The sequence below is a fragment of the Gymnogyps californianus genome, chromosome 7 (assembly GCF_018139145.2).
Source record: "Gymnogyps californianus isolate 813 chromosome 7, ASM1813914v2, whole genome shotgun sequence".
Taxonomy (NCBI): Eukaryota; Metazoa; Chordata; class Aves; order Accipitriformes; family Cathartidae; genus Gymnogyps; species Gymnogyps californianus.
The window spans coordinates 20,977,327-21,004,807 of NC_059477.1; the positions used below are offsets into that span (position 1 = coordinate 20,977,327).

A 27,481-nucleotide genomic window follows, 5' to 3' on the forward strand; every position below is an offset into this window, starting at 1 on the left:
AGCTTGAATACTGTGACCGCTCTTGTGTTTCTACTGACTTCTCAGTAATTGGCTTTCTGTCTCTGCCTATTCTGACACTCTCATTCTACCAGTATTTACAACACAATGTGAAACTAACAAGCTTCAGGCACTGCTTTCTTAGTAGAACTAAAATGAGACCAATGCAAGAGTAATCCTGTCAAGAATTAAGACAAAGGCTTCTGAAAAGTAGCTCACAGATTTGTATTTCGTTCTTCAGGATACCATGGGTCATTTTGTCTACTGGATGGAAGACAGAATGTCGGTATTTGTGATTTATACTCCTTAACACACTGTAATTTTTATGAAATCACACAGAATGCAAGCATGAGCAAAATGGGCCCCCAGGACTTTCAAGTAAGTTTACCAGCTAACTTGATGAAGGATATGATTTCTTTCCAGCTTCCTTCTCCCATTAACTCTATATGGATTATGGGCTTGTCTTCCCTTGAATTAAAAATAAATATTTGGGGAAGGGACATTTATTTAATAACAATACCTTATACAATGCACACTCCATCCAGCACTACTGGATAGGGTGGGGTCAGGCACTGCTCAGATATGGTCACGAAGAGGCAAGGGTCCTGAAGATGTACAAAGGAGCCTTACTTTGCTTTCCGACTTTCCCAAAAGAAGTTCCTAGCTTTCACCTATATGCCACCAACATTGATTTATTTTTCCCGACTTCCTTGTACCACCTCCCACCTGCACTCCCGGGCAGGTTCCGTCTTGAACAGCAGCCCCTGCGTTACCCGAAGCCGGGTACGCACAGGGAGAACAAACCCGAGAGCCTGGACAGGCACCCGCAGCCCCAGGGCACCGGCGGAGCAGGTCGGCGCTGTCCCGGGAGCCCGCCCCGAGCTCTAGCCTCCCGGCGCCCGGCTCCGCCCGGGCCCCGCGGGCACAGCCGCCACGGGACACCGCCGGCGGGGCCCGCGCAGGAGACCGCTGTCGCGGCTGAGGCGGGAAGGTTTCCCAGCGGGGCCTGTTACCCGCTCCCCCTTCTCGTCGCGGCTCCCCGCAGGCCACCGGGGAGGGCGGGGCGGGACCTCGCTCCGCGACACGTCCCCGCCGCTCCGCCTGGGCGCACGCTGCCTCCGGGCGGCCTGCGGCGCCGCAGCACCCCACGGGCCGCGGCAGGTGCCGCCCCGTCCCTCCGAGGGCCCCCCCGTCCCCGCGGGACGCCCCGCCGCCCGGCCCCGTTCCTCGCCGCAAGCAGGCGGCCGTCCACCAGGTGGGGGCTGGCGGCGCCGGCCCGCCGCCAGGGGAAGTTTCCCGGCGGTGGAAGGGAGGAGGGTCCCCGCGGGCTGCCCGGGACGGGGCCAGGCGGGGCGCGGGAGCACTTACAGCCGTTTCTCCTGCGGCTGCAGCTGCCGGTGCATGGCCAGGGAGAAGCCGAAGAGGCTGCCCGGCTCCCCGCGCCGGCTGATCACGTTGTCCGCGTCCAGGTTGAAGGCGCCGGCCAGCCCCGGCAGGAGGGGCAGGTAGAAGAGGAGCGCGGCCGCCATCTGCTCTTGCCGGCCACGGGAACCTGCTGCCAAGCGCCGCCGCCGCTCCCCGCGCTGAGGGCGCCTGTTGTGCCCCGCCGGCTCTGCGCGCCGTGACGGAGCCCGCCCCGCCCCGCCCTCCGCCGCCGCGGGCTGCCCGGCCCCCGAGCGGCGGCTCCCGTCGCGGAGCCCTGCGCCCCCGCCGCGGGGGCGGCGGGCACGGCGCGGCACAAAATGTCCCCGGGGCCTGGCAGCCGAGGGTGCCGGCCGCCTCCCGGGGCCCGCAGGGGGATACCGCCTCCCGCGCCCCCAACCCCGGGTGTCTTTGCTCTTCACAACTGAAAATAAAGCCGTGCCGTGAGGCGAGTCACGGCCGTAGGTGAGGGCCGGGCCATAGCCCGCGGGCACCGGCGGGGGAAAAGGGCAGAAACTGCCCACGGGGCACGGTAAGAGCTGATACCGGTCTGGGTGATGCTCGGCGGCACGTCAGGATACTGACCATGTGCGTAACACCTCGCTGAAATGCTCTAAGGTTGATACAGAGCTATGGACAGCATGACCCCAGTAGACAGGTGCTTCTTGTATTCAGTTGGTTATTCCCCAAACAACACATCCATGACAAAAGCGGGGGGGGCGGAAATCAGTGCATATGTATCTCCTTTCCAGACTCTTCAGACAGCACATGAGGATAGAGACTCAAGACTACATGAGTCTCCTCCAGCATCTCCCATCTCTGAACAGATCTGAGAATTTCTTACCCTTACCTTTTAATTGTTTGAAAACAATATGTCGTTTTGGATCCCAGATCATTTTATCTCATGCTTTCACCCATAACTCCAAAAGGGTATTTGCAAGCATACCTTAACACACTTCATCCACCCGAGAGAGAGGTTTTGGTCTGTTTCTAACAGTGTCTTGGTTAAGTGCTCTGGTTTAAGGAAGTGGATGCAAGGTTTTAAAACCTCACAAGTGCCAAACAGCAAGACACAATACTCTGTTGTTCTTTTCTACCAATATCCAGGATATGAAGAGAGAAGCTTCACTTCTCACAAGAGACTCCAGAGAAAGTGAGAAAAGAGCAATCAAGACAGAGCACTCAAATATATTGATACCCCAAATAACTCCTTCTGGAACAATACTCTGCTCCCATGGAGTTAATCCAGGCTACTTTTTCCAGAGTAATTATTCTAGGATAACTCCGTATATAGACAAGTCTTTGGCTCAAGTCCAAAACATCCTTGATCAAAAGAGAGGAGAAAACACACCAGAAATGTGCATCTAATGTGGAAACAAAACATTTTGTTAAATTAGGCTCCCAGATATTTATTGCTAATAGAGTCCTTCCCCACTTGCTCTTCATGCCCAATTCATTCAAAGTCTTAATCCAGTGTTCAATCACTTCACAGTCACTGCCACAGCAGAAAACCGTACTGGCATAAACACCACCCTACAGTTTCACTAAAGGACCCATAAGAGGAAAATGTCCCAGACTAATTACAAGTAGGCTTACTGCAATCCACATATTTCACACTAATTAGTAAAGATTTGAAAACAAGTCTTTTAAAATAGCGTTGAGGTGTGTACCAAAGTCTTAGCAGTTTGCCCTTCGGGACCATTTAAACTTGCATGCTTATAATACCCTTATAGTAACTATAGTTACTTTTTAAGTAATGCTTGTACTCAGCAACTTGTGTAAGGAGTGACAGAAATACTTTCATCCAGAGCCATCTGAATGATACTGGCACATTAGGTTCATCCGACGACTTCTCCCTCCCTCCCTCCCTCCCTCCCACCGGCACTGCCTGGGCACGTTGTACCTGTTTGTTGTTATCCACAGAGGTTGCTGAGGGGAGACAGTTTTCTCATCTCCAGATGCAGTAACAAGCATTCCAAGACATAGTTATATTAAAACCTGTCTCAAGTGACCACAGCAGGAACAACAAAAATAGACCGTATACAGGGTGGAGCAGAACTGCACACAAACAGCTTAGAGTTACCTTGGATGGTCTCTCATCATTTTGTACTATTTCCATTTGCTCTAGATGAGGAGAGAAAAAAAAAGTTTTAAAAATATGTCAGTTTCCTTCCTTTGCTCTTCCTCCAAAACAAACATGCTGTGGGTTATAGATAACTAACATGTACTTCAGGAATTCCTCTTTTGTACCATCCCTGTATAAAGGGGGACCAAGATTAGGTATGATGACCAATTAAACGTGAGCACTCTGCTATGCATAACAACGGGGCGATTCTAAGAAAGGCAATGGCCAGATCAAAGCTGTCTCTCTTTTTGTAGCAAACACGCTGCTATTGCCAAGTTTTCAAGCTGTTCGCTTATTAATGGTGTGTTGATACTCGGCCAAAGGGCTACAAGGTGTTTGCCTGCTGTGTCTACATACTGAGCAAGCCTTACTGCCAGCAATACTTTCCTCCTCCATACAACCGTGTAGTTAATTACAAAGGAAAAAAAATAATTTCTGGAAAATTCTGGAGAAAAGGTGGGATGGAAAAGCTAGAACTTGGCAAGATACTTTAGGCTTTCCCTAGAAGGAAGGCAAGGCACAATGCTTTACATTTCTGAACTTTTATCATTCATACGAACAGAACATACTATGCAAAGAAATATACAACTTGTGGATTCTAAGCTGTGCAGCTTTAATGCAGCACATCAAATGGTCCTGAAAAGCCAAAATATGTAAACATTCCCTTCCCATTTCATTAAAAAAAAGGGCTTGATTTTATAAGTGATGTAATTCCAGATGAAAAAATTAGACAGGCCAAAAAGGTTTGGTTCACTGTACAAGTTTTAAAGCTATAGACTTGTTTCAGTTCAGAAACATAACCTAGTTTTAAATGTTAGTAGCCTGGATCAACCTTCTGGATGGTTTCTCCTGAACGCAGTACACATAACATTCTAGAACTGCCTGTTCTGCAAATTATTTACATTTATTGAATGGATGCATCTCAACAGTTACAATAAACAGTTGAATTTTTACGCAGCCAGTCTATCAGACTATTTTTGCCGATATATCCTCTATGGCTGTTCTTGGTTCTCTGTTAACAATGACATTAGGACTAGCAGGAGATAAAGGTGCTTACAGTGGTAAAGGACACAAACTGCTCAACACCATGTAAGCAAAATGTTTTGCTCTGAACAGTCTAGAAACCAGAGTGTTAAAATAGTTATATTTCCACACTTGGTATTCTGAATTATACAGAACTCATCATATTTATATCATTTGTTACTGAATGAAGAATGTCTCAATCTCTTTCTTTACTGTCTTTTCAGAAAGATTCCTAAAATGCAGCTTTTTTACTTGTTGCTGTATTTAAATCAGATTAATTACAGTTCCAGATTAAGATGTTGCTATGTTCTTAAAACTTTTCTTTTTCTCTTTGATGTCTAAAACAACTATAGATATAATTCTGGCATTCTTTACTGGCTTGCAAAGTGAAAGTATTTTACCTCTGTAGACAAATTCTTTAGAATTTGACATGATATTCCATTAGAGTCTTTAAGTCTGAGTTTTTAACACTTAGTGTCATGGCTTTAACTTAATGCTTCTATATAGTACACAAAGTATTACAGAAATAAAAATATGAGTTGAAAGAAATATTTCAGTCCAGACTCAGAATTTTGGCAAACACTGCAACCAGTGTTATATAGCAGTTCTTTAAGTCTTTTACATTGAGAGAATATTTTTCCACCCAAGTTGTCAGGTACATTCCTTAAGTAGTTTCAGAATGACCAGCCTGAACTGTTTGGAGAGTAAACATCTTTGTAAACATACTTGGAGGCACTTTATGAGCGTAGCTAGGGAGAGATCAGAGAAATGCTGGTGACAAATGGGAACTAAAGACCCATAGTTTGCATGGCTGTGGAAGGAATTAAGGATGTTCCTTCAAAATTACTGATAACTAAGGCATAAAACTGCAGTCATTTTGAACATATGCCTGTATTCTAATTCACTAGTTACATATGCCACTGTGTAAGATTCCCCCCCAGTAAGGGCAGCCTAAGCTTAAACATCATTATACGCATCATAGGCCCCTTTGCAGCCCCATTTTGTGGCACTCTCAGCCAGACATATATATCCCCAAATCTCTTACATCATCACAAGTGAAACTTGTAGCACTGACTGCGTCCCAGACCCATCTATACCATGCATGCTCCTTGATCTACAATGCTGTCCTGCACATGAAACCTTGCTTGTCTTGTACCATTGTTCACCAGGGCACAGAGACAAAACCTGATACCAGATGCAAACTTTTGGGCAATTCTAGCCAACTCTCCCTCAATGTCTGTCTATATGTGCATCTTCCAGCCAATTTGGGCCAAAGCAGCCAGCCATTGCTCATAGGCTAGCAGAGGAGATTAAAAAAGTAAGCAAGGTATTTCTTGGGTAGGTGCTGGCAGGGAGCAAGGGAGGAAGAGAGAAGGTTTACAAGCAAGATATTAATAGGATGTCCCTGGAGATTCTCCCCAGGAACTCAGGAAGCAAGATGAACCTTCATGGGACACATTTTAACTCCATCAAGAGCCAAAAATAATCAGTGTTCAGGACAAAACACTTTTGTTCTCCTAGCTCACACAGACTCTTTGGCCATCACCCAAAGCACAACTCCACACAACCTTGATAGCACTTACCTCCAAGAGCTGCACTGGGTGCTGGACCCACAGGACCTGGCCCTGGGACAGAGTCTGCAAAGCACAAGACCAGGAATTACAGTCACTTGAGGAATCTGGTCACTATCTAGCTTATCGTAACAGCACAGCATAGCTGAGACTCCCAACTCCCCTTGCAGCAAACTAGTGGAAGCAGCTGTTTGGTCATTACCACACTTGTTACACCTGCTCCCCCCATCAGGTCCTGGATCAGACCCAGCTGTGAGGGCAGCCAGCTGGCTGTTTGGCTTCCATGGAGGAGGTAAAGCCCAGTCAGTTCGCACATAGGTTTCCAGCGATTGACAAGAACCACGCAAAGAAATCTGATGACTTTTTTTTTTTTAAATAGATTTAAGTTTTTCGATAGTCACTGTCTATAACAATTTTACAATTTTGGTACTATAGCCACTGCATTCACATGTGCCAACCAAACTGTGTCTGCCACTTGATTCAACAGGACCTGTGTTCAAGACATGTTTAAACATGGCTTTAAGACCACTGCAGACAAAGCCAGCAGAGGCTGCTTCTCTGGTTAAGGTCTAAAGCTAGCAGCCTCAGGAAGATGCTTCCTCTACTTTCTTTACTTTTTCTTTCCTAATAGAAGTCTTTTCTCATTTCTTTTTTAAATAAAAATAAATCTAACAAATGTATTCACTTTTCTCTTTAGGTTAACATCCTGATTTCTGAAAAACAAATTGGACAAGGTGGAACTGAGCACCACAGTCATCTTTTTTACTTCATTTGGATCACCATTTAAAAATATTTATTTTCTGGACAATATACAGTTTTAATTAATCTTAGTCTTTTAAATCAATCCATAATGAACAAATCCAATCTTTTGTTATATTGTCTCACTTGCTAACGTGCTCACTAACAAAGATGAAAATGTTAATTATGCAAAGGCTGTAAAAAAAAAAAAATCCTAAATAAAGTCTGTAAAGGCCCAGTCCGCTCAGGATTTGAGCTACTGTCTGAATGAAAATCAAGTTGTTCTCTCTCCCTGCTTTGCCTGGATGTGAATAGCAGTTATGTGGAGGCTGAGGACACACTGTAGTTCTCAATCTCCCTGCTGAGCAATGCAACCTTCAGTTTTGGGAGCTTCATAAGTTATTATACAGAAACAAAAGGTTCTTCTACCTTCATGCCAATCTACCTGTACTGCTATTTTACATGCAAAAACTATCAGATACTTTCACTTTCTCATTTAGTGCAACAAATTAAGAAATTAAGAAAATCAACAAATTAAGAAAATCTGTTATCCAAGAAAGAATTTTTAAAAATACCACTTCTTTATCCAACCACTAACCATTTACATTCACCAAAGGAAAAAGACTAAGGATTGTCTACATATGCAGTATTTTCCAATTAACTGCTTCTGTTTAATTATTAAACAACTACATTAAGCTTAACAGGAAGAAGATTTTTTTTTTTAATTCCAGAAGAAGACTGCTCACACATGAGTTAATTAGGAACAATTTCATGTTTAAACAAGCACTGCAGAAGTATTCACAACAACAACAACAAAAAATTAGTTCCTCTGCCATTCCAGTTTTATTCAATGAAAAGATTCATTGCATGATGCTGCCATGACCAGGCAGGCTTAGTGAGTGAATTGCAAATCTAATCAGTTTGGCAAAGGGTTTTATGGAAGCTGCTGTGCTGGCTTTGCTGACTTCAAGTGATTTGTTCTTTTGTTTATTTGTTGCAAACAACTAAAATCTGGGGCAAGGAAGGAAAGGTCATTCATTAATTATGAAGTGCAGCTTTTTATATTGTATTGGAAAGGTTTCAAATGCAGTTTTGAATTTTGTATTCATTGTGTATTCAGTTTTCCCACTATTTTTTCCCCATCTTTCTATACATCTAAATTTCAAGTGCCCTTCCTAGGAAAAGGCAAAATGACTTGTGCCTTGTAGGCAATCAAGATTTGAGGCACTGAGTTTTAAACAATTATTCCAATGACATCATAAATTGGTAAAAGATTTATGGCACAAACACATTTTCACATTTCTATACACTGTAACTACTCTAATGTTTATTTTCAGACCATTACTTGCTTGGTCATTCTCTCCAGATTAATTCATTCAGGAGAAATTTTCTTTCTGAGAGGTCTAAAAATCAGGTTTTGAACTTTCATATGGTATTCACATTTAAGTAAGCCCAGTCTTATTTTATGTGATGAGGAACTATTCTAAAATGCACATTATAACAACTACATATATTTTCTTCAACTGCAATTAACAGTCCCTGTGTGGGTGTGCTGGGAGTTCTCTGCCTTGTTTATTTATGTGTGTCTCTCTCACCAGCTGTCTCAAAGAGAACACCCCAAACCTATCCGAGCTCATTCCGTACATCTGGGAACACGAACAACTGAGGAAGGTAAGATGATACAGTCAGGGAGAGGTGTTCTCAGTTTCCACTAGGGCTGTACCTTTCCTATCATTTCTTGCATGGCACACATATATTGCTTTCTTTACTTGTGGGTATGTGTTTTTAGTACATACCAGACAAATAGTATGTTTTCCAGCATACAAGCAAGTAAACTTCTGTGAATTTCTGACCACACTGAGTGAAATGCATGCATCAGTTCCTATTACTCAACTTTTTCTAAAGTCAATCAGCATCTCCAAGGATCAAGGTCCACTTTTAAGCAATTCAGCAACCTAACTGGCAGTTAGATCAAGGCATGATTATTTGCTTCTTGAGTGCAAATAGAGGTACGCTGACCCCTTTTACTGTGGATCTGTTCTTAACATTAATCAAATAAAATGCAGTTATTCTACGGTAATGATGTGTTCTCCATGCAGAACATAAAGGACTATCTCAAAGCATTTTCATTCTTCCCCTGTGAGGTATAGCAATATTATAATCTCCACTTCCAAGTGGAAAAGACTGATGGTCTACTTAAGAGCAAGAGAGTGTCCCAGTATCAGAGAGGAAAGCTGCAGCAGAACCCACACCCAGATCTGGTTTCTGGATTCTCCCTCCTCCTCTGCCTTGTTATAAAAGCCCTGTCTAAATCTGAAAATTCACCAGTTCGCTTCTGCGCAGCTGTCGTATGCTGAGCTAGGATACCAGAACATATGCACATTTGGCTGGCAGTCCCCATCCTTTGAGTAACACAGTGTTAGTAAAAAGCATGCTTCATTGCAGGTAAGCACTGATGTCCCTCATGATGCTTTCTGACTCTCCGTCTCTGGGAATTTTTGCAACACAGTGTGGGTTGCAGCTGTACTTATCAGAGAATAAGTGTTCAGTGTCAAAAAATTCCTTCTGTTCCACTTCATTTTCACATAATATTTAAAGACTCCAGGAGTTCTCTCTCTTCCACTCCAACCTTCAACATGCCAGTTTTCAAGCCCTTTACTGTCACTCCTGGAGCCGACAGACCATTGTTGGGAGAAGGAACTGATTTTTCTGTATTTGTGGAAATACAACTACCAGATCTGCCAGGTGTGCAGCAGCTAGAAAAGAAATCTGAGCAGATGAGTGTTCTGCAGACAATAAACAACAATCAACAGATGTTTCAAGCACTTGCTGACCAACTGCACATGGCAGGGCAATCACCATGCAGTGGGATCAGGTCATGGTACAAGCCTGTGCCTGTCAGCAGTGACTGAAAGCCCTTCGGATCCTGTGTTCCTGAGGCTGCACGCCAAGTTTATTTCAGCCTCAGGATGCCAAAATGACAGCTGCTTTGAGAGGAAAGAATCAGGGTATCAATCTTACGCGGAAAGTTTGCATCACTCAATCTGTTTGGTGTCAGAAAAAGAAGCTATTACAGGAGGTAGTAAATTTGCAGATATGCGTAACCATTAGCCATATAGCCTGCATGTGGAAGCATAAGTACAGATAAAGCACAGGGATTAATATTTAAGTCAATTAAGAAGGCTTCCCTAGATGTGTAGGTAACAGACTGGCCCTATCTAGAAGCCAAAACATTGTGGCGAAGTAGGAACATAAAAATACTCTATTGTAGATAATAAAATTTGAAGTACCTTTATAATAATAGCCCTATAGCATTATGTAGTCTTAATATCAAATTGCCACATTGCTTAGCAGCAGTTCTACTTTTTCTCAATAAATTTCTTGTACATGCTTAGTGTTGCTGGGTGCATAGCCTTATTCCAATTTTGTTTTCATTGTAATAGAACACATATTTGTGATTTACTTCAATTTGAACAGCAGGTTTTTGCTAAAGTTTATAATAGGGAATGCTGCATAATTTCAGTGTATTCACTGTTATTTTGTAATTCTTGCTGCATGTACATAATCATAAAGTGATCTGCTACTTTCAACTACAGTGACCTGCTCCCTATCTACATGTAGTCTGTTGCTATTTGAGGTACAAAGGAGAAAAGAAAGCGGCATGCCACAGTCCACCAGAGAGTTATTTTAATACACACTTGATTTGTAAAGTACCTGAGTTCTTTCATCTTTTGTGGATAACATCACACAATGTATTGAAATAACTTGGGTACCTAAAAACAGGCCGACCATGGCAATATACATATCTCTTTACAGATGCCATGGTGAGCCTGCATTCCAGTACCTCAAGCTAGGTCATGAAGGTATGTTAAGTATCTCCGCCCTACCACAGACCTGCCCTCTGTGAATCCCTCAGAAGCTTTTCCTTGCTCTGCTGGCCAAAGGTGCCTTTTCCTAAGGGGCATGGGAACGCACTGGCAGCTGCAGGTTGCTGGTGTGCCCCAGACAGCATGGGACTGCACGCTGCAGAGAAACAGCAGCTCTGACAAGGCTATCACAGCTCTTGCCGCATTTCCTGAAATTTTTCTTTGTCCAACACTTCCTCATCCTTTCTGGAACATCTGAATAATCTTTACTCCTGTAGAATGTGTACACCTTGGCGTTGCATAGACCCACACTGTAATGCTCATAACACATCTGTAAATTTTTATTTTAAAGACACCCTGAGTCAGGGGGGAAAAAAAAAAAACGAAAAATCTAAGTATCAAGCCTCTTTATTATTCTGGTGTCACAAAACACAAGACTTTCAGTTCGTAGTACAAGGATTGTTTTACTCTGGTTAGCATGAGGTTAATACCTAGCCAAATCTTTCTTTCTTTTTTTCATTATTATTAGTAAGTCAACAGCAGCTTTTAGTATCCTGCAAGACAAGTTTCAACAAAGCTGCAGTATGATTTTTTCTGTGATTAGTAAATCAAGACTCGAACATATGCCCACACACATCCTCCACAATCAATTCACAAGAGAGGGAAGATGTTAGCAATCTCTGTTGCACCATTCTTTATTTTTATCCCAAAGATCAAGATCCATTGAAAAAGAGGGGGCACGGCCTGTGAAGAAACTAAGAGAAGGTTTCTTGATTAACTCCAAAAAGAGAGAGACTGCATTACCTTTACCACCAATCACCCTCTGCAGGGATTTTCCCAGCATGGAGGTGTTCAAGAAGTAGCCACAGCTGGGAAGGTCTCATTAACAGCAACATGGCTTCATTGGGAACACAGTTCCAGAGGTGAAGAACATGCCTCCAGGAGGCACCGTGATGTTTTAGGGACTCACAGGTGGACTCTTGGCCTTCTCCAAATCTTGCAATCTGTGAAGTTCAAAGTTAGAGCTGTGATTTATTGAAGGGACAGGGCAAATATTGACTTTTCTTAATAGACCAATACTGAGGAAAAGTCTCAATAGGACCCTGGCAGAGTTTCACCCACTGCAACTCCCCTCCTTCCCCAACAATTATAACATCATAATCTTAGGAAATAACAGGCATACTGACTCAGAAAAAAGTTCAGCTAGCCCAATATCCTGCCTAACAGTTGTCAGTAGTAGTCACCTGAAAGAGTGTGTAATAGAGTGCTCCTTCTCTTACTCTTTCCTGCTGGTACCCTGCAGATTACGGACATTGTCCATGGGTTCATTCAGACCACTGTATTTATTGGCAGTTTCTAATTTATATCATCTAATTTATATTTATATTACTGGCCTCTACAGCAACTGTGGAAACAAGATACGCAGTTAAATTGTGCACTGTGTGAAAAGGGACTTTCTGCTTTAAACTCCCCTGCCCAATATCTTCACTGTGTGCCCACTGTATTATATGATCATAAGTGAATGAACATTCCTTAGTCATCTTATTCATGATTTTATAAACTTCTGTCATACCCCACTTCAATCATCTGTTTTCACACAGAAGACTCCTTGTCCAATTCATACCTCAAATAGAAATCATTATACGTTTCCAAACACTTTGGGCACTCTTTGTACTTTTATAATTTCACTATATGCTTTTTGAGATATAATTGTCAGAACACCACAAAACATTCAAGATGCAGCAAAGACATGGACTTACAGCAGTAGCATCATTATACGCTCTGTTTCGTATGGTGTTCCATTCGTAATTCCTAATTTTCTAATTCCCTTTTTGACTGCTACTAAACAGTGAGATGACAGCAAACTTAGAAGACCAAGATCCTGAATGGAACAAATTAATTCAGAGTCCATTTTTTAGTTCAAGCATATTGCTTTGTACAGTACGGACCTTAGTCTTGCTATTTTATTTCTCAGTCATTTATATAGAAAAACTTTTCTTTAGAAACAGCTTCAGTTTTGACCCATAAATAATTTTACAGAGGCAGCAAACACTTTCTCCCTAATACTTACATCCCTTTTTAGGTCTTTAAACATGGCAAACAGCATACATCCCTCCGGGATCTCTCTCTGTGAAAAATACGTATTCCTCCCATTTTCTTCCTTTTCTTCAGCCAGCTCTTAATCTACAAAAGGATCTTCTCTTTATTGCATACCAGTTTAAGTTCTCAAGGGCTCAAAGCAACTTGAAAATCCAAGGAGGTGGTGACAACTGACTCATCTTTTTATCTCATTGCCTGCTTGAAAGAATTCCAAGAGGCATGATGTCCCTTTGCAAACTCCATATTTTCCATGTATCCGCTAATACTGTTCTCATTACAATTCCTATCATGTTCCTGGCTTAGAAGTCAGCTTAGTTTCTGTAATTCTCCCAAGCACTCTATTTCAAACTGTTCGCAAATGTGCTCTCCTTTATTCCTCTGGTACCATGATGATAAATGACAGTTAAAACTCCATTTTGGGGGAGTTCAGCAGTTTCATACATGCACTCTTTCAAATCTCAAGAACAGTAAATTCATATAAAACTCACAATTAAGAAAATACTGAATCAACTGATGATGCACTAAGCAAACAGGATGAACACACACACACACAGAATCTTTACTTCCATGCTCATAATTATGCACTTATGTGCTGTTGGAACATGTGCAAGTGCCAAACCAGAGCCTAAAAACAGCAGGCTGCTATCTGTTCCTCATACCCAGTCTTATCAAGTTGTGACCTCAGGAACTGAAGAAGCATCACGAACCCAGAAGTCATGTCTGCCCTTCAGAAGGTTACAAAGAACTCCTCCTCCCCTGACCCTCCAAATTCGCAGCCAGGCTGTAAGTCTCCCTAGTATAAATAATGCCAAATGCACCTACTCTTTTGAAGCAGGCTGCTGGTAGCAACTGCCTCATTGTTACAATTCAACTGGCAGCATCAAAATCCTCTTAGAAAGCAGGAATCCATGAAAATCCCTTTAATTTCCTTGGGCCCCTGCTCATCTTCCAGCAATGACATCAGTAAAGAGGAGTCATTTTTCAAGCAACACCGATTTTCTGAATTCTCCATAGTTTTTCATAGCTCAGCGCTACTGTCTTCTCATCTCCTATTTCATTATGAGAACTCGGGCTACCCCTGTGCACTTGTTATTCGCATAGCACCTCAGAAGAAAAGCACTTCTAAAATATTTTATGAAAAGACATGTCTTTCCTGTTAAAGAAGCTGCATGACTACAGTAAGCCAACACCTAAATATTTGTGTGCCTTGTCTCCACATGCCTTCATTAAAGAGACATAACCTCAGGTGTTATTTATATGAATGCACATTCATAGCTATAAAATTCTTGGCAGTTCCATATTATCATACTGACTAACTGTGTAGATGACTGCAGACTCCTGACTGAGCAATAACCTTCCAATGGATCAACCTCTGTCACCACAATAGAAGGGGATTCACAGCACAGATTGTTAATCTCTACATAAACAGGTAGGGCTCTATGCTTTTTCTGAGACTGGGCAGGTATTTCCCTTGCACCAAAAAGGATGGCATTTAACCGTTGAAGTTCCACTGAGTTGTTATCTAGTCAACATACTTCTCATTCTAATCCATAATATCCAACATAGCATTTCATCATAATCCATAACATTCAGAAACTGAAAGTACAGATTCATTCTGTTGGATGAAGTAGCACATTTCCACTTACTTGCAACTTACTGCTTTTCCACACACTGCATATTTGACCCTTTTAAACTTTATAGCACTCAAAAATACATTTTGCAGAATGGAAGTTCATTGTTCAAAGGTATAAAAAAAAAAAAAAAACTTTATTTTAAAATTTGTAGCTCAGAAATGTAGTTTTTAAACTGTAGAAAAACTGAAGAGTTTTACACAAACTACTGGTGGAAATAAAAGCGGAGCAGGTTTTTCAGATCTAAACAGAGAGGATGCTTATATGTTTCTAAGGAATAACAAGAAAGATGAGCTAGGACAGAAGCAACAGAAAGTACTTTAAAAAGCACTTTTTGCACTAGTTGCTGCAAATAATTTATTTTCCTGAAAACTGCGGTTCTAGAACTTCTAAAAATATAAGATCTGTTTTGTTTAAGGGGAAAATACATCCACCGTGTTTTTCTAAAACCTGTTTCAAGATTTGCATTTGTCAAAATCAGAAAAGGCACATTTGGAAAGAATGAAACACTGGCAGCGACAGCACTATGGTGATAGGTTTTTGGATCAGCAGTTAAGTTTCCCTCCTCCTCCTTCCCCCCCTCTTTCCTTTTCCTCCTCTATAAAGCAGTAACTGGTGTGATTCCTGTCATAAAGCTTAATTTCTTGACTACTTTATTTTTTTCTACTCATTCATATTATTTAGCTTGAATAATGAGGGAACAGTCGGGAAAAGAAATGAACAATTTAGTGATATTTAAGCCCTACTCCTGAAGATGCACATATGCTAACTGTATTACATGAGTACTTCCAATAATTGTAAAGGAAGTAATCATTGGAATATAATTAGGCATATGAATAAATACATGGAAAACAGAGGGCCTAGTCAGCTGCTAAATATAGGAATTTACTTGCTTTCTTATTTAAAACAAACATGTTCAAAATGAGATCTGCAGAGCTCTCAAACAAGGCCTGTGGATGCCTGACAATTGACTTCTGGACAACATAGTCCAAAACGCCCTTTTCAGAGAAATAGTTTGACACACTGAATGATGTGGATGCAATCTCAACTCCTGCCTGGCGTCCGTCATCTCTTTTGAGTGGTACACGCATTAACACAGAAAACATGCGGCTGCATCTCCCTTCCCTCCCCCTGCTCTTTCCCAAAACACAACCATCTGGTGCAAAACCATGCAAAGCGGGTGCTTGGTGTCACCACATGTGGACACCCCAGCCAGCACAACACTGCCACTCTGTTGTCACCTTTTGTGGTTCTTGTTGTGTAACTGCCACTCTGCAACTGTGGGACACAGCCTGTAGCCAGAGTGATGAGCAGGAAACCAGAAATTAGGGCTTTAAAGCCCTTTCAGTTGGGACTTTGGTTTATGCCACTGTCTTTCTTTTGCCCACCCACATACGTATATTTATCTTTATTTTCTTAATATCCATCCATTTAGATACAAGTGAGGCTCAGAATGACCTCCTCTGAACAGAGCAGAGCACTGGCCCTTTGATATTTGAACTATGCAGGCTCCTTTTCAGAGTAGAAGAGTGCAGAAACCATATATGCTTATCACCTAAGGATGAAAGAGGCCCTGGTTCTCCACTGCCCAGTTGCACCTGCAGATACTTATGCCTCTGAAAATGTAGTGCAAAATTATATCATAATGACTGTCACTCCAAATAGGCATTACAATGAAACCCCCTCAAATGTTAACCTGTTAGTGATGGCACATCACTTTAGGATTAAAACAGCTGCCTATATTTATCCATTATGGAACAACTCCTTGATCAGAACCCAATTCATCCTTCTGCCTCTCTAATTTGACCCTACTGACTTCTGTTGTCTGACTGATTTTGGATTTACAGGAGTACAACATTTTTGCATTTTTATTTGTCAACTGATCTCTCTAGAATAGTGTCTGAATGATTGTCCTTTGGTTTCCACAACTTCATTTGAAAGTCACATTAATGCATTTGAAGAGCTTTTAAAAGTATCTATCTTGCATTTGGAAGGCAAAGCTAGGAAGTAATACAAAAAACTTCTACTGTGAAAAGTAAGTGATCTTGGTTTGTTGTTTCCTTACTTTTCTATCCTGAACACACAGAAATACTGTGAACACCCTGAATGCCACTGTAAAATAAGAACCTTTTCAGAAATTACATCTCATCCTTGCTCTTAGTCTAGGGGGCATTATTTCACCTGCAGCTAGAACAAGAGCTATAACAAATAAAACCTTTTTATAATTCTGCAAGGCAGAAATTAGAACAAAGTTTTAAAGTGTCATAAAACAGAATTGCAAAGTATAAAATCTCACGCTATTTTGATTGCTGTGAATTAGGGCTAAATATTATTTCAGCTTTTATATAAGCAACAGAAATAAGAAATTAGGTTCTTTGTTTCAACTTGAGAAGCATTCAGTTGTAGTGACCAATTCCTTTAAGGTGATTTTGGAAGTGATACATTGTCTTTTTCTAACATGCCGTAAAGACGTATCTTGAAAGCCATTGCCTGTGATCAGCCTGCACATGAGCAACTCCCGCAATTTGTTAAGTTTGTGCTCATCTCTATTTTTGTTTTTTAGGCTATAACTGTCCAAATACAAGTCTCCCAGGAGTATTTTACAAGTTATTTATGAAACAAAATGTTTAAAATTATATGAAGTTTTCCCTCACAGGTTAGGAAGTCAAAACCTGACCCTTAGACTGAAGCTTTCCATTTCCTTGAGTTAGCTTTCCAATGAAGGCATGCTTTCTTCCCTGGAATCCATCCTTGAATCCATCATGAAAGGTCAACTTGTTAAACCATTGCTTAACAAACCCTAACAACTTCTTAAAAGTACAAATGTACTGAAATAATCAAAATGTTAATTCAAACTGATTTTAGCCTGTAGGGCTCAGATCTATATATGACCATCATTATTTAGCAACAATAACAATAAAAATTAGTCTAGTGTTAAGCTATGATAAAATTTTAGTCATACCTGATCAACTTCTGATACTCGCATATTTCAATGACAAACTGTGGCAGACATTTACCTACACAAATATGTCTTTCCTGCCCACTGCAGGATTGTGCTGGGATATCTAGGTTAGATCAAGAGCAGTGAATCTCTCCATGCAGCACTCTCACTCGCCCAAATACCATATAATACCCTCCCCCTCAGCAGGGGTGATGAGACAGAGACTAGAAGGGAACTAAAAAAGTTGTACCCAGTGCCCAGCATAGCGCCTCTGATGCAAATGCACCATAATGTGCATTAAACCCTGGGACATTCCAACTAGGAGATACAGCAGGTAGAAGCTTCTGGGTCACCTGCCTGGTGACGCTGGTGGCACTGTAGAAGCCATCCCCCTCTGCTCCAGCCTTTTTCCAGCAAAGGAGACTGCAACACACTGAGAAAGATTTTTTCCTCCCCCAGATAACATGCCCTATCATGAACCACAGAAACACAACTTACTCAAAAGAGGAACAAACCCCACTTTGTTTTCTAGCAAGCAGCAGTAGTCTCTTTTTTCTATTGTATTTGACATACCAGAGCTTTGCTTATGGCCATAGTAAAATGCATAGACAGTTTTGCATCCACAGTCCTGTTCTTTCTGGGAGGATATGTTTTCTTTTGTATCTTGTCCTCCTTTCCTCCTCACTTATTCTGATTACTCAGCTTTTTAGGTGGTAGTTGCAGGTACTTGGCAAGTTTTACCGTCTCTACGTATAGCCTAATACTGCTTTCATCTTCTATTTAACCTCGGACAAGTTTACACAAAAGGATGAAAGCAAAGACCCAATTTCAGGGTAATACACATAGCTCTAGTTCTACAATATTTCTATCCTGTGAGGTTAGCTTTTAGGCACTTTTGTAAGCTTTGAATTTCATATGCAGAGCAGAAACAAATGAACTGTCATGATGCATCTCATTTCTAAGCCACATCATATAACCCATGAGAAGAATTAATAGAAAGAAAGATTTGATTCAGTATTATTATGAGCTCACCCTCATCTGTTTTATAGAAATAGTGGCAGGTTTCGAAAGAAAATGTGTGAAGAATGTGCAGTACTCTTGTGATGGATATGGCATTTCAGTGATCTAATTTAAAAAGAAACTAAGTAAATGAAATGTAGAGAAGAGCAAACCTGAAGGAAACTTCACCAAAGCACAATTTGAAAAGGAGAGCTCTACAGTTTACTTTGAAAAGAAATCCATTATGGTACAATTTTCAAGCCACTTTCCCTATAATTTTCAGTTTGAATGAGAAGTTGCTATGCTACAGTATTGTTTGAGAACATATCTATTCTGTGCTAGAAAAGCAAGGAAAAGTAAACTGAAATTATTTATTGGAGTTTGTCACAGCCCTCAGATCTCAGCAATACATACCAGGAGATACCCATGATCCCAGACCCAAAATCCTTTTCACGGTTTTCAACAGAACATTTCAGATTTTTTTTTTTTTTTTTTCCCCCTTCATCAGTTATTTCCTCAAATTCCCAAGGTTGAATGGGATGATTTCTTATCTGGCCTGCACAATGGTATGGAGCGCACAAAAAATTTGGCTGGAAGCGTCTGACAAAGATCATCTCTGGCAAAGAAGTCAGACTATGCCATTCCTAAGACAGTACACAGGGACTTTGTTACTGAATGGCTCAAGTAGCAGCACAAAAAGGCTTTTTAAAATTGTCCTTAGGACATATAGAGAAAGTCTGGAATATTTATTTTAATCTTATTCTGCATTTTAATCCCAGAAATATCAGAGCGGCAGGCCCAGATTCCCTGGTCACAGCACAGGGATTTCTCAGGAAGTTTTAGGTATTTGCTGGGTCAAAATTTTGTTCAAATTATACATCTTTTTTCCCCTCCAGAAGCTAACTTTAATGCACTGGAGCTAATTTCCATTCTGTTTATTCTTAGACTCTTAATATTTAAAACACTGAAAATCACAAATGTAAGTTAAACAAAATACACCAACAGCCCACCAGTCCATGACCAACAAGCAGAGACCACCTCAGACCCTCTCTGCATAAGTATGCCTGAAAAAGGAACACTCTCCAGCCTTGGCTAAGAAAACCCGTGAAATAAATTAAGCAGGATGGGTGAAAAACAAAGTGATGATACCCATTGGCACTCAGTGGAGAAGCGAGAGGGGAGATAACATGCAGCCACTCCTCCTCTCCACTCTTCTTAGTCAGCATCCATTTACAGCCATCACCCCCTAATCTCAGCCAGTGGGAGGTTCCCACTTTTCTCATAGCAAACCGAGAAGACAACAAGGTTTTCAGGTGTTTTCACCCCTCCTATTTACAGCCTCAACCAATCCATGCCCCATCTCACATGAGAAACCTCTTCCCCGCAGCTGCTCTGCATCCTCCCACACAAACACCTCATCCTAAAGGGGACCCCCAGCTCTTGCTTTTCCCCTCTTTCCCTTTTGTAATTACTAGATTTTTTTTCCACTTCTTTCACTAGTGTAATTGAAGGTTTCCTCCTTATCTGTGCTTCTCCGGGGTGGCAGACAGGCTGGGGACCCTCCTGCAGCTGCTTGACACCTCTCGCCCCGGAGGGGGCTGGATCCAGGAGGAAAGCAGGGACCAGCTCTGCATTGCTGCAGGTACAGAAGTCCCCTGGATAACTGTGCTGCTCAGGCAGCACCAAATTTCTCTCAGCGCTCACCCCAGCACCATCAGAACATACCAACAGGATGTTGCTGGCCTTCCCCACCCTGTGCCTTTGGGTCAGGGTGCCCAATGCATGCCTTTCCTCCCAAACGAGAGCAATGCACGTGCAAAACAAAACACCTGGTGCTCTGCTCTAGTCCCAGCACAAGACACAAGGGAGGCACCTCCAGGGCTGTCAGCACCGTGGCTGTTCACCATGTACCCCCAACTACTGGGAGGCAGGAGGAGGGCAGTGGGACAGGAACTGGTTCGAAGGCCGACTTCATGGTCTGCAAAGTTGGGGAGGGAGCAGGGGATAAAGGAAAAGGAGATCAGCGCAGACAAGACCGAGCAGCCTTGATGCCTGAAAAATCAAAGCCAATTAAGAGCTGCTATTTCTCAATTCCCCCTCCCCATTGCTGGGTGCCCTGCTTGTGGCTAAGAGGTGACAGCAGTCTCTTCTGAACAGAGGAACTGCTCCTCTCTGACCCACCCCCAGCTACACCAGCTGAGGAGGGGGAACATGCAAGAATTGGGCGCTTCAGCCAGGACCCCACAGCTGCCACACCAACAGGTGGGAAAGGCACACAGGCAATGCCTGCTGGCCCTGGGCTGCACTGGCAAACTGCACTGCACAGCACCAGCCACCTATTAATAAATACAGGAGTGAAACCAAATGCCTCTGCTTTGACTTCTTTAAAAGCCCAAACTAGCCTCCGAATGGGTCTATTTCTGGCCGTCCATCCAACCCCTGATTCCAGTGCAGGAGCTTCCCCATCCAGGCATACAATTCCTGCTGACTTAGCAAGCTTGGTGTTACGGCCATAGCAAGATGTGGGATTAAACAGTCAAGATTTAACAAAGTGAATTTTGTTGCTGTTCAGACCATCATGTAACACATGAAGGGAATTGCACTTGCACAGCAGTACCTTACCCACTAACACACCCCTTAGGTTTTTGCACCTCTGTCCTCCAGTCCTACTCAATAAATACAACTTCATATCTGATACTTGCTGACCCCCCTTTCTGCATTACAGAAGTCTCTGACCGGTTGACTTACAAAGCACAAGACAACAGACCGCCTCCCTGAGTTTGCACAGACCACCTCTGAGGTCAGGAAGGGTTTGCATGGACACAGCAGTCTGGCTGCAAGAACATGCACATAACCACAAACACCACATTAAGTATGCTCTAAACATGCAGCTAAGGCACAGGTCCTTGTAAACCAACATACAAATAACCAAATGCTTCAACATAATAAGGATTTAGGGGAAAAGGCTCTATTGTTTGTAAAACAGAAAAACGACATTCTGAAAACCAATGACATTTCCCTGTTTTCTGCAGCATAAGCAGAGTTTCAAGTCTCCTCATGAAACTCTGCAATAAATATTCTTTATTATTTTGCCACCTTACTAGATATTTTGGGGACTGAATTACATGGAATATTCCACATATAATGTCTTGTTAGCAGATATGAATTTTATAAAACTCCAGTGCAGTCCACTGCCACATGGAGGTAAACCCTTGGAAACCAAACACTTGGTTGGGATGTAGAAGAATTATCATTCCATCTGATACAAGAGAAACTCTTAAAAAGCTTCACAGGGAGAATAATCAGTCTTTGTAATTGTTTCACTCTTTAGAGGTTTGAAGTTGCCTTGTTTCCTTTCAAGTGCCCAAAAATTCTAGAGGGGAAGCAGTTGTTTCCTGCATACCAAAATGCTTTGTCATTTACCCAAAAAACCTGCCTGAAATAGTTGCTAACATTTGTTTTCCCCTCCTCTCCAAATAAAGATGTAAAGATGTAATAAAAAGTTGGTCTGCCTTCTCCATCCTCTCATTCACCTTTGACACTGATCAATCTACTTTCAGCAGCCAGCGCTCCCCTGGACAGCAGAAGGGGACATGTCTTGAATTTCCAATTCACATTCCAACTGTGAAGTCACTCCCTCCTCCCCCCACTACATTTAGCAGGATATGTTTATGGGTCCTTCCGGGAGAGCTGAATAGCCTCTTTAAGGAGTGGCTCGGGCCACAAGGACACAAATGCCACTGGCAGGAAACTTGTGATGCAGGAACCATGTCGTGGGATCTCCCAACATGATATCGAGGGGTGACGAAACAAGGAGATTTGAGAAATTGCTCAGAGAAGCGGGTCAGCTGATCTCTCCTCAGAAATCATTGATCTCCCAGAGTGGTGCATTAGCAGATATGACTGGTTTTTGTAGTGATCAAGAACATGATGGAAAACGTCAGTAAAAGTTTTTCTTAACTCCCAAGGGCACCTTCTGCACAACCTATCCTCATACAGGTGGGAGAGGCTGCCTCTCCCCATGGCAGCCCTACACCTTACCACATCCTTATTTTGTCCTCACTACTGTTTTTCACTGTTGATACTAGGCGTGCTCACCCATTTACACATCTTTGCTGGTACCATGTGGCAAAGCAGATACAGCTCTCAGAGCTTCAGGGAAAACCCCAAAGAAAATGCAGCAGAAATGGAATAACCAGGTACCTACTGATGTCATGATACGCCATGAAGCCCCCAGGAGCCAGGCACAGACCTGAGATCTCACCTGAAGTACTCTGCTTTTTATTCCTCTGCTCTTTCTCTATAGTCTCACTGTATGCAATGCTTATCCAGCTGCACCCACCCCTCATGCTAAAATAAAATAAAATAATAGGGCCACAGCATCTGACCAGCAGGCAGCCACTTGGCCATGCAAGCATGCAAATTTCTTGGCAGAGCTTGGATTCTAGCACGCAGCTTTACTAGCACAGAAAGGAATTGTAATAATCTTATAAATTGAGATTTTCGAACAGCTACTGGGAACTGCTGGCTGGCGTCTTGGGACAAGGACAAAGACAGCAGCACTTCTTGCAGTGGCCACATACAGCACCATGACAGAGACTCCAGTGACTTCAGCACGCTAATGCTGATAATGAGCTTGCGGCAGCGCAGATGATCACACATGGATGAGCATTCAATTACTCACCCCGTGGTTAACACGCAGTGAAAGCAAAGACTATAGCCATGCAGGCCTCCACGACTTTCATTTCATAATGCACCATTAAATCTCCATCAAATAATGACAGCTTTGTCCCAAGGGCTGGGGCTGAGCAGAGGGTGGCCCATCTCGTTTTGCAGAGCCTGCGGAAACCCAGCTCAGGCCCTTGCCTGCTGATGTGGGGGCACCACTGCCTGCCCCAGGCAGGACCTGAAGTAGTGACTTCAAGAAGAAAATATTCCTACTCCATTCCCTGCCCCCGATATCCTCCCAGCCTGACAGACCAGATGCAGTTGTTGTAGCTCAGTAGCCTCAGAAATAAAGAAATCCTCCTTGAAGTCCTGAATTTTTTTTTTTTTTTTTTAAAGACCTAGTTTGAGGGACTGGCTTTTTTAATCACACAGATGTGAAACATTAAGTGTAGTTGGTGTGGGAAACTTTTTGTAATGGAACAAAACTATTTCTAGTACCCTTGCCACAAACTGTGAAGCTACTTTTAAAAATCAGTTCAAGGAGACTCATGGTTAAACACACCATCAGCAACAGCTCTGCTTCCTTGTGAAGATGGGTCCTTAGAAAAAAAATGGTATTTTCAAGGATCCTTATGTGTCTAAATAGGCAGATACATTCTTTGGAGATTTTCATTGGGACTGGAACAGGGAAAGATCTTAATTACCATTGAAAACAAGCTAAACTTAAAATCAAAGTTAGATGCCCAAACACTCAGGCACCTTGTAAAATGTACTTTGTATCTGTCTGCATATTTAAGTACCTGTATATATTGAAGATATACCATCTCTACAGTGTTACTATACTATACCTGTGGGCTGTATTCTTAAATAAATAAATAAATTCTTACTGTAGCAAAATCGTTAATCTGAAGACTGTCCTCACCAAAATGAAGATTAATACTAGAAGTTCAAATACTACTAACTAATAAATCATATTATTATTTAAAAAAACAGCACTGAAAAGAATCTTTTCACTGCCTGAAGAGTAGATTCTTTAATTTACTAGGATGCAGTTTTCTAAAAGCAAAATCGTGTTAAAAAAACCCAACAAAACAATCCACAGATATTTTTCCTAGGTCAATTCCTTTAGAGCTGGTGCAAGACATCCTTTAAAATTCTCTAAGCTTTGCCCTGAAAGGTATTTGGGGAGCTAGCAGGTGTGACACTCCCAATTCACTTAACTTCTGGGCATAACTTCTGCTCCTAAACTGTGCACTAAATACAAAGTGGAAACAGTTTCCATTTGGTAACTGTAGGTAGGCTGCCCTTGCCCTGCTGTAGAAATGAACCCAGACACAACCCTGAACTGTGATATTTGGAACCCAATTCTGTCGTTCAGGGCTGTTGTTATTTTGTGACCCACGAAAATGCAGGTGCTGACACCAACCCCTGTGTAACTATTTCAGCATAGTATTTGAAAGGGGCAAAGTGGCAGATGACAAAACAAAATTACCGTTTCCAGCTTCTTGTCTCAGTCACTTCTGCAACTGAAACAGTTTAAGATGGAAGCTTTCAAGGTACCAAATTTTTCATAATGAGTTTACTACCAGCCCTGCCTAGCTCAGTCCTGGGAGCTACAGAGGGGCAAGCATGGATGGAGACTTACTTACGCTTTGACTCATTAGGGCATCATCTACATGGGAAAAGATTTTCTAGTGATACACACACAATACAGTGACACACAAAACCTGCTTTATTTTCCTTCCATTTAAACCCCTTCCCAGATGACATAAGCTAAATTGATTCTTCTGAAGCTGAGATGTAAGTACTCACATGCAAGCTCATGTTATGACAAGAGCAAAGCCTGGACCATATTGGAGAAAGGATGTGGACCAGCTGATCTGGGCGCTGCCAATGGTTAGAAACTGCCCATGAGTTTCTAAATTTTTAAAATAAAGAGAAAAATGAGCACTGCAACATCAGTTACCATTGGAGAGTAAGATGGTTGATATGTCCAGTTTTAGAAATTAGTAATGTAGACCATAAACACAGAACACAGCAACATTTCTAGAGAGGAACTATATTGAACTCCAGTTCTCTAACTGAACCTAGGCACCCTTTTTGAAGGCAGAAAGGTGCCTGTCCCCTAGCTTGAAGCAGGATCTCAGTTTTCTTAGCGATGGAGACAGCGTTGTGGCTACTACCATTACTAAAAAAAAAAAAAGAAGAAAAAAAATCTTCAGCTATACAGTTAAAATCTGAGCTCCTCAACTTTTGCTGGACTTCTGACTGGGACCATCCCCACATCTGCAATGTCATATGGAAAAACAAAAACAAATGTAAAAGGGACACAGGAGTCATATGCATGACAATCCAAACTAGAATCAGCAGCTTTCCCACCCCCCACCCCACCCCACCCCCAGTTTCAGCATGAAAAGGAAAAAAAGAATTAGGCATTTGCATAAATACATTTTGTATTTGCTGATGAATTTTTCACAGCTTTGCAGACACTTTTAAGTAATAATATTGTCACAATGGTTGTAGAACAAATTTGCGACTAAACAGATAAAAAACCCTACATGCCTGCAAAGGACCCAGCAGCAACCATTTAGGGAATGGATTCCTTGGAACTGAGCATTCATAATCCAGTGCCCACTGTGCATTCACTCCCTTCAATGGCTATGGTAATTAGGTTGTCTCATGTTATTGTGACCTACAATCTATCTATGGGGACACTCCAGGGGAGCTCTGGGTCCTAAATCTACTAATTTCACATTTAGAAAGACCCAGGCATTACAACAATGCTGAATTGATATGCAGAACATTCAGATAATTTTAAACACTTGAATCATTGTCCTCAGATGTAAAAAGATCAGGGCTTCCTTCAAGCACACATTGTGCAAATTCACTGGGTGTGTCACGTTACACTGAGGGGATATTTGCTGAAATGCAACTAGGCCATGGAAGTGGTAGTTGATTAAGCGGAAAATAAGGAGCCTTGGGCACAATGACCTTTATAAACCATGCACAAAATTTAAGCTGAGATTTACAGCAAACTTTTCTGGTCAGTTTTTTCTGTGCTGATAGAGAATAATGTAATAAACCAGAGTATACAGTTAGTTTCTTGCGTAAGTTACAACCTTCTTATGAAATTTTTCTCAATCATCTAGCTTCTGGCTTTAGCAATATAGTAGCACTTGATCCAATCCTAATAAACAGTCCAGACAAAGCTACAGTCTAGTAATACCATCATGTTAAATAGTTCCTCAGTGCCTTAGTATTTGCAGTCCTGGATGACTTAATAGCATGGTCTCACTCTACTCATACATTATAGCTGAATAGGTAATCATACGGAAACTTTGCAAACAAGTTTCCAGTTTAGGACAGAGCAACCCAGATCAGACAAATAACCTACAGTCTAATTCTGTATGCAAGATTTTGGGGATGATCTTACCATCTCCTTTACTCAAATCTAACCAAAGTGCCATTTCTTAGAGACAAGTCATTATGAGCAAATATTCCCTACGAGTTTCTGGACGTTGACAGATGAGCTCCAGAGGGCCTTGCAGCAGCTGCTCTTTAGGACATCACTAATCCCACCGTCGCAGGCCTTCACCAGCAGTTTAAGAGAGTGCGGCAACCTGGGGACTAGAGAAGGGAGGCAGAAGTACACATTTCCCTTCTGCCCTGCCAGAAGATGGAAAGGAAGAGGAGGGCAGACACCTAGAGAGAGAAATGTCAAACTGCCTCAGCAAGATTTGCCAGGTCTTCCAGAGTCCTTATTAATGCAATAAATTCATTTTTGAGAGGGTTAAAAAAAATTCAAATCACTGCCACAGTGAATGCTTAAAATTACATCCTATGAATTAGACTGAATACAAAGTATGTACAGGTTCTCCACTGAGAAAACTGAATGTATTTATCTTTTTAATTGAATCTAACCATATAAAATGATCCTGCTAAGTAGATTAGAAATCTTATGTACTGGGCCCCCATGTGGTTTGCCTTTAATATTTGTGCATTCAATTACTGTTTTTGAAAAGCAGGAATTACTCATTGCAACCCTAATGCTATATTTATTCAGGATTTAGGCCTATTTTAAGATTAGACCTGACTTAATTGTACCAAACTATCAGCAATGTTGGAGTCAGACTACTGAAACTCATTATCATATATCTGCCCGATATTTGCATTCTGCAAATCTGTGAAGAAGAAAAGGAGAATACTTCCTCTTGCTACTGCTGGAATAAAATTAGAGGATGTCTGAGGAGTCTGAAAAACAGTTTTATCCAGATGCTCCAATAAAGTATTTGTTTTTTGATGGAAAAAGTTAAAACATTAAAACTGTTCTAATAAAAAAAGATGTATGAGAGAGGGAAAAATCTCAGTTACGTCTCCCTACATAATTCACAGGGAAAAAT

General features: G+C 41.9%; 1 protein-coding gene across 9 annotated transcripts in view; it reads right to left on the bottom strand.

The window, feature by feature from the left end:
- Positions 1-27,481, bottom strand: part of ITGA6 (integrin subunit alpha 6) — a 116,428-nt gene that overhangs the window by 44,647 nt on the left and 44,300 nt on the right. For 5 of the 9 annotated variants that reach the window (XM_050900219.1, XM_050900216.1, XM_050900215.1 and 2 more), the window contains exon 1: positions 1,366-1,497. In XM_050900219.1, the coding sequence (XP_050756176.1) occupies positions 1,366-1,400 (35 nt within the window). In that variant the 5' untranslated portion in view covers positions 1,401-1,497. Of the gene's footprint in view, positions 1-1,365; positions 1,515-3,322; positions 3,371-3,502; positions 3,544-6,150; positions 6,205-11,546; positions 11,747-27,481 lie in introns of those variants that run through there. The other 4 variants (XM_050900214.1, XM_050900218.1, XM_050900212.1 and 1 more) reach the window with 4 other exon arrangements.